We start from the raw sequence: 7,713 nt of genomic DNA, 5'->3' as shown, positions 1-7,713 counted from the left end.
AGTGTGTGCACTCAATAAGATATCAAAATTATTATTATTTTATCATTATTATTTATTAATTTGTCTAGAATTAAAAATGAATGAAAACTTTGGAATTTATTTTAACACAGGCTTTGCTGATGACCGTGTACATGTACTCTACCATACCATATCCAACATATTTTGTTCATGCAAAAAGATAATTTTTACAGAAACTCAATGAATATATGAGAGGAAGAATTAGATATGGTTGTTTTCTTGCTAGGATATATGGTCACAGTGCATTGATCCCAGAACCTTCTCATGGTCTGAAATCACCAGGATATCATCGTAAACCTGGATCAGTAAACAACACTACCAGGGGGCCCATTGCAGAAACACTTGCGTTTAAATGCAACTCAAAAATCAAGTGCAAGTCCCTAATACATGCATATTATTGGTTAGAAGTCAAACTTCATTTGATTTTTGGAGCTGAGTTTGATCACAACTCATACTGCAACGGGCCTCTGTACACTCAATGAAATTCTGTGAAAGTGTTAGTTCTTACCTGATTGTCCTTGTGTGTGCCTTAAGTGACATGGCTTGAACATACTCAGATTCACTCAGAGTGAAAACATCAGCTGTTTGGTTGGACTGCAAAGAAATCAATGAATAAGTATTAAGTTTTGGTAACTGCATTTTCAAAGTCTGAATTCCTTGTCAGATAAGGCAACTTGATGAAATTCAGGGTCAAAACTTCCACGCGAGGATCCCGCAAGTGACTTATCACTGTTGCTTAAAATCAAAGAATGAATATTAAAACACACATTGTGTGAAAGAAGCGAGCTATAATCTATTATCTATAGCTCACAATCACATTTACAATTACAATGCACTAATCAAAAAGTCTATCTCGGTTGAAAAAAAATATTATATTTCAAAAAGTTATTTTGTTTTCTTTTCTGTATTCAAAATCTTATCAAGCATTGAATGGGCATAAATTTCAGGAAACAATCTTACTTTTTAGCAGATAGCTTTTGATCACTAAATTAAAAAAAAATGTAATAAAGGCCTTCTACACAGCCAAACAGACAGTATAATGGTCAAGCATTATTACAAGTATATGCTTTGAGTTTCTCAATATTTTATATCATGTATTCCACACACTAGAATACTACCATATAATTGGTTGCATGACTAGATAAGATTCAAGTTCAAGATAGTTAATATCAAGAAAATCATGAAAAACAAAATGACTTTTGTATGTCCAATGATAATCTTGTTTATCATTCTTTCTGGGCACTTCTTGGTGGCATGCCAGGGTACAAGATGGGCTCATGTACAATACCCCCACATTAAACCCCATTTGACCAAGAGGTGGACTTGCATCATTCCTATATTCATATACTCAATTGTATTTTTGATACCCATAGGGTGTTAAACCATTAACAGGTACTGAAGCAGAGGAATCAAGTATTACGATCAATGGATGTTGTATGATCGTTAAGTTCTCCTCGCCTCTTCTGATAATATATGTCACTGTCTCCCCATCCCTGGCTCAAAATGGATCAAATCCAGCAAAAAGAAATGTTTGTGGATAGGCGTGTTACAGGGATTTCTAATGTTTTTGTCACAGACTCTAGTGCCTTCAAATTGTAATTTTGGAAGTCTGAGCCTGAAATCGGTACAATGCACATGATCTTTAGTACAGACAGTTTTTCCACAAAATGAAGGACACAGTAGATCCCTCTTTTACCACAGATCTGGGGTGGTATTCTGAGGTTATTTTATCTTTAAAATATTTTATTTTATCTCTTAAAATGAGATTGGTATTCTGAGATGGCATTTTATTTCTCAGATAAAATTTGAAATTTTATCTTGCGCATAAATTTTATCTTGCGTATCTATAGATACATGACAGAAATCATACACATTGCATATCTTACCATTACAACGTGGATGATGAGCTTGCACCAATGTATACTTTGAAGAAAAAATAAAATAGACTTAAAAGAGGGTAGGAGCTATTTTATCTCCATGACGTTGATTTCATCAATATTTCTAGGTGAATTAACTCCAAATGTTGATTTGAAAATGAGGAAAAATGATATATTCATTGAGAGTAACTCCTATAACGTTATTCCTGTACAATCAGGAATTATTTCATCAGACTTTTCTTGACTAATATTGTTTCTGAAACTATGCTTGAAAAGATGCGATATAGACATCGAAAAAAACGAGAATGTTGTCATAAAAAAAAAAGAATCTCTTTAAAGATGCGCTAGCGTATTTGAAGTCAATAAATTGACGCAATCTCACTCCTTTGCCACACCTCCTGGCGGAATGGATTTTCATTGGTTGAGTGAGATGAGAGAGCTATAAAAGCACATTTCTCATTGGATATTGCTTCAAATGTAGGTGTGTCTTACAGAGATAAAATGAAGATAAAATTGTTCTCAGAATACCAATTTGGAGAGATTTTAAGGGAATTTTATCTGACTGATTTTAAAGGAGACAAAATATTTTATTTTATCTGAGATAAAATGGATCTCAGAATACCACCCCAGGACTGTCACTAGAAAGTTGCAGGTATGGCTTTGTATTAACTTGTGACAAGCCATCCCAAAACCAACAGTGAATCACCAGCGAATGTTCTCTGCAAATAGTTTCATCTTTAAAAACTGAAATTTTACGAAATTAGCTTAACTGAAAGGGCAGGTTTACCAGCTTTTCAAGAAAACAAACTTCTCTGATTTTTCCCTGATGAAGTTTAAAAATTCCCTGATAATTATTTATTCCCAGTTTCACATGTTTTCTAAGTTGTTGCAGTTAATTATATGTATTTTCAGTATAAAAAAAATAACCAGTCATTCAATGGATGTTGTTTTGATATGCAACTAAATAAAATATAACAGAGTCTGACTGACTACCGTGCTTTTGAATTTTGGGCCGATAAAAATTCCCTGAATTTTCCCAGATATGAGGGATTTAAAAAAAAATAAAATTCCCTTATTTTTCCCAGACTGGAAAAGGGTAAAATAATTCTCTGATTTCCCTGATGGGCTGAAAACCCTGAAGGGTATTTCTTCTTTTTCATGCTACCAAAATTTGAAGTTGTAATATTAAATGAAAGACAAGATATAGAGTTTGTTCTTACACCATTTTTTTTCTGGACTGCTTGGAAGTTACACCAAGATTAAAGTGAACCCCTTAATTCAGACCTTGTTTTGTCCTTAATTTTTTTAATCGCTCACTGGATTTCTTCTACATTCAATCAAGTGATTGTGTAGGTCAATGTTGATCAATTGGACGAGTTACATGTTTATATCATTTTAAAACTTCAGATGTGCTTTTTCAAGTTAAATAGAAATCTCATGATACATTTTTGATGATTCATTGTAGGTTTACAGGGTGGCAGATCACAATTTTGTTTGTAAATTTTGCCAACTGATCACTTACAGCAGTAACAAGCTGATTTTTCTGCTCTGCATGAGGATTCCACTCTGCAACACTAATATCCCATTTCATGGTTGTCTTGTGCTTTACACGTTGAGGTTTACAATGGGGCATGTCTGTAAGATGCAGCACGTCTATCCCCCTCCGCCTAGAAATGGAAACAAATCATTATAGTAGTAGTAGTAGTAGACGTAGTAGTAGTAGTAGTAGTAGTAGTAGTAGTAGTAGTAGTAGTAGTAGTAGTAGTAGTAGTAGTAGTAGTAGTAGTAGTAGTAGTAGTAGTAGTAGTAGTAGTAGTAGTAGTAGTAGTAGTAGTAGTACTAGTAGTAGTAGTAGTAGTAGTAGTAGTAGTACTGGTAGTAGTGGTAGTAGTGGTAGTAGTAGTAGTAGTAGTAGTAGTAGTAGTAGTAGTAGTAGTAGTAGAAGTAGTAGTAGTAGTAGTAGTAGTAGTAGTAGTAGTAGAAGTAGTAGTAGTAGTAGTAGTAGTAGTAGTAGTAGTAGTAGTAGTAGTAGTAGTAGTAGTAGTAGTAGTAGTAGTAGTAGTAGTAGTAGTAGTAGTAGTAGAAGTAGTAGTAGTAGTAGTAGTAGTAGTAGTACGTAGTAGTAGTAGTAGTAGTAGTAGTAGTAGTAGTAGTAGTAGTAGTAGTAGTAGTACGTAGTAGTAGTAATAGTAGTAGTAGTAGTAGTACGTAGTAGTAGTAATAATAATATTTATTCGGCAAAGAAAATTGGAAAGAACAGTACATTTCAGTATAAAACAAGATAAGAGATATCAACCATTGGAATGCCATGGACAAAACAGGTAACTAAATTATTGTGGCATAAAGTTATCTATCTCCATTTACATCAAAGCAGAAATATAATGGGAGCCAGGAATTAAACATGAAGAACTTGAATTAAATAATTATCACTCCACAGCCTACAGGTACAGTATATTCTGACATAGTCACTGAAATCAAACTTTTTGTTGATGAAATTAGAAATGTAATATTGCTTTGCAGACAAATTTCAACCTGTACCATACTGTACAGTAAGTAGCAAATCACGAACAATCCTTTAAAAAAAATCCTAATATTAAATGCCTGCTGGAATAATAGCTTATAGCAACAGTGGCTACCATGGATAAAAAAACGAATATTATTGTATTTTCTTAGGCTTTGATTTTCAGGAAATGCCAGTTACTAGTTACCCAAATGTATTCCATTTTAAAAAATGCCCACTGTACTAACAATCTATCACTTCTTTGATGTTGCTTTAATACTTTAAATCATATTTATAATGATGAAAGAAATACAAACCCTGCTAAGAGTACATAATCTCCAGTAGAATCCAGTGCCATGGCAGTGGCCTGTAATTGAAATAAAGACAAGAGCAAACAGAGATGAGAATCGCATTTCCCCGAGGTTAATCCAGGTTTTTTGCATTTCACCATTTCCCAAATTTGGTGGGAATCAATCCATAAACCATTTATATCCTGTTTTGTTCATATCTATTTTCTTCAATTGTTCAATTAGCTTTATTTGTTTTTCTTTTGTATTCTGATATCAAACACAGGGATATTTTTACATTGTTTTTTATCAGTCACACTTTGCATATTATAACTGTTATTATTTTCATTCAAATATGTTAATGACCTGTGTCTTACCTTTGTTTAATCATACTATTTCTTTTGATATTTGTTTGTAAATTGAACATGTTCCGCCTGCAAGCTATGTTGTTTGTAATAAACTAATTCAATGTATTCCTATGATGTTGCTCTGTGAATACCTACTTAACTCCACTAAATTCATTGCAAATTGACCTGGTTAAAAATATTTATGAAATTATGAACTATGTCATTGTCAATTTACAGCAATTTCCAACGAGCTCCTTTGGTATTCATATGGCTACTTGCCTTAAGCCATAATGAAGCCAATTCATTTCAAATTGGTTGTGCAATGGTTATTACTCATGCCCTACCAAAATATGGTCATGAAAAAGCTGAAATGCACACAAAGAAAGAAGGTATCTCACTTTGCTTCTGTACTGTCTACATGTAGGTCAGTGTTGGATTTGGTGTTGCCTAAACAGCAACCCAATATTTCAACACTGTCACCTACATGTAAGATTGGGAGTCCTACATGTACTGTACATCTGCACAACTAAAATTTGAAGTATTGTACAAAATGAGTACAATTTAAGTTTTCAGTTGATTTTAAATGGAGACCATGAGAACAAAACATTGGCAATAATTGGCTTCAATCTGGTGTTCCTTCCCCCTATTCTTAGGAACATTTGCAGCTCCAGCCCCCCCCCCCTTAAGAAAAACATTTTTTACCTTTCATTCAATATAAAAACAAATTATTATAGAATTAATAAGGAGATCAATGTATAAAATTGTATCAAATATAGGGCTCCCATGCATGGTCCATAATTGTACCATATCTAGGCAAAACCAGAAAATAGGAGACTATCCACTCCTCAAGTAAATCATGCAGAATCATGATCACTTCATTCCAGAGACCAGACCAGACCACGTCGTTAACAGCGCCATGCATAGTTAGCAGACACCATACTGCCGCTATCCCATCCATAGACATTTTTTCACACTGCCCAGTATATGTTTAGTTCCCAAGACCACATTTTTTACTCTTGAAGTCAATTCCTTAGACCCCAATTTCGGTTTCGTGAGACACACCCCCGCCATTATAATTCGAGCATCACCCCCCCCCCCCCCCCTCTAAGTTAGCTCAATTGATCAAGAGATATTTAGAAACACTTTATAGTAGGGAGTTCGGTGAAATGCCATTTTCAGAATTTGTATTGTCTGTGCACCCATGTATGTATGAAGCCATTAAATGAGGAGGAAAAACCCTATAGAAAACTATACCATGAGAAAATTTGAAGTTTTATGGATAAAATGATGTCTAATTCAAGGGCATGCCTTGCCACGCATAGCAGCGCATTGCACTTTTAAAAAAAGTATTACACAGTCCCATTCATTGCATTTTGTGTAAGTTATGAATATCTACTTGTGCTGTAAAAAAAAATCTACACATTCTACACAAAAAGATATCTGTCAATATTTGACATCATGAGTTGATTTATACACCATTCATTTTCTTATTTCACAAGCTTTCCAATGGTACCAAATTTGTTAGGATTCCTTCAAGATTTCAAAAAGCCACAATCTCCCCCACTCAAACAAGCCTTTAATATTTTTTTTTTGACAGGACAAGATCTGCATATTTTCCCCTGTAAATTGAAATATCTCCGTCAATATATTATTATTACTAGTAGAGTAGACAATGAGTTGATTGAAGCACCATTATTTTTCTTATTTCACAAGCTTTCCAATGATCATATCAAATTTGTTGGGATTCCTTCAAGATTTCAAAAAGTCACTGATATGTATGTGTCAATGCCATTTCAAATAGGTTCCCTCTGCGAAACTGAAATTTCTGACCGATTCCCCAGCTCAAAATAGCGTTTGTTTACTTTCTGTCTTAACTGAGATCCACCCAACATCAATTGGAATACGTGGGGCAATGAAATAGGCAAACGTACACCGCCACTAGATTGATGTAAGCCGTTTCCCAGATACTTTGTTTCTTTTTCCATCTAACACAACTCTAATAATTATGTTGATATATACCTGGGATTCTGAGCAGCTTTGTACTGAAACATTTTCAGCGGTCCAAGTCCACCGAGTCGACATTCTGCTAGTAGTAGTACACCCGAGCACCAAACACCACTCTCAGCCATCCAGCCAGCTACTCGCTATAATGGCTAGCGCTAGCCGCGCCGCGCCGCTAGCGGAAAAAAAAACAGGCTCTCCATATAATCATAGCATTTAATAATCACTGGCGTACAGATGGATGGAAAGGGGGTGGGGAGCTTTAATTGGCACCAGTGCCCCCAATAAACTCCACGACCAAAAAAAAAGAGGTAGAAAATAAAACAATGGATAAGGAAATGTAAAATATTATGCCAAAATCTATCACAGAATATTAAAGTTTTGCAATAAAAAGGTCAAAATTTTTGCTCGTCACTTATAATAATATTATATTGATCCTACCCATAGAGATGTGATCCTACCCCATATCTGGCTCCCTCATTTTATTATTATTATGATTATTGTTATTATTATTATTATTATCATTATTATTAATATCATTATTATTATTTAATGGTATGTACAATCATAATGTCAGTATTTTTATTTTTAAAACATTCTTGTTTCACAATTTAGTGCAGGGAGTTCATGCAGGGACCATGCAGGATAAAAGACCTTATATAAACAAAGTTCATTTTTATTTT

The 7,713-nt window shown here is 34.2% G+C and overlaps 1 protein-coding gene across 1 annotated transcript; it reads right to left on the bottom strand.

Annotated features, from left to right (window-relative positions):
• Positions 1-485: 485 nt before the first annotated feature.
• LOC129269457 (GATOR2 complex protein WDR59-like) lies at positions 486-7,197 on the bottom strand. The gene is made up of 4 exons (XM_064095884.1): positions 7,049-7,197; positions 4,713-4,762; positions 3,418-3,562; positions 486-612 (listed from the first exon to the last, which is right to left on the bottom strand). The coding sequence occupies exons 1-4, from the start codon at positions 7,109-7,111 to the stop codon at positions 523-525; spliced, it is 348 nt and encodes a 115-aa protein (XP_063951954.1). The 5' UTR covers positions 7,112-7,197; the 3' UTR covers positions 486-522.
• Positions 7,198-7,713: the final 516 nt, after the last annotated feature.

The sequence above is a fragment of the Lytechinus pictus genome, chromosome 2 (assembly GCF_037042905.1).
Source record: "Lytechinus pictus isolate F3 Inbred chromosome 2, Lp3.0, whole genome shotgun sequence".
NCBI lineage: Eukaryota > Metazoa > Echinodermata > Echinoidea > Temnopleuroida > Toxopneustidae > Lytechinus > Lytechinus pictus.
Note: the sequence above shows the minus strand (reverse complement) of the source record. Positions and strands in the feature narration are given on the sequence as shown.

What these genes read in the sequence shown, in the direction of transcription:
- LOC129269457 (XM_064095884.1), bottom strand. Translation starts at nt 7,111, where the DNA reads ATGTCGACTCGGTGGACTTGGACCGCTGAAAATGTTTCAGTACAAAGC. An exon ending in AAAGCTGCTCAGAATCCCAG is followed by an intron (nt 4,763 to 7,048) that starts GTATATATCAAC and finishes TTTCAATTACAG; the next exon opens with GCCACTGCCATGGCACTGGA. An exon ending in AAAATCAGCTTGTTACTGCT is followed by an intron (nt 613 to 3,417) that starts GTAAGTGATCAG and finishes ATTTCTTTGCAG; the next exon opens with TCCAACCAAACAGCTGATGT.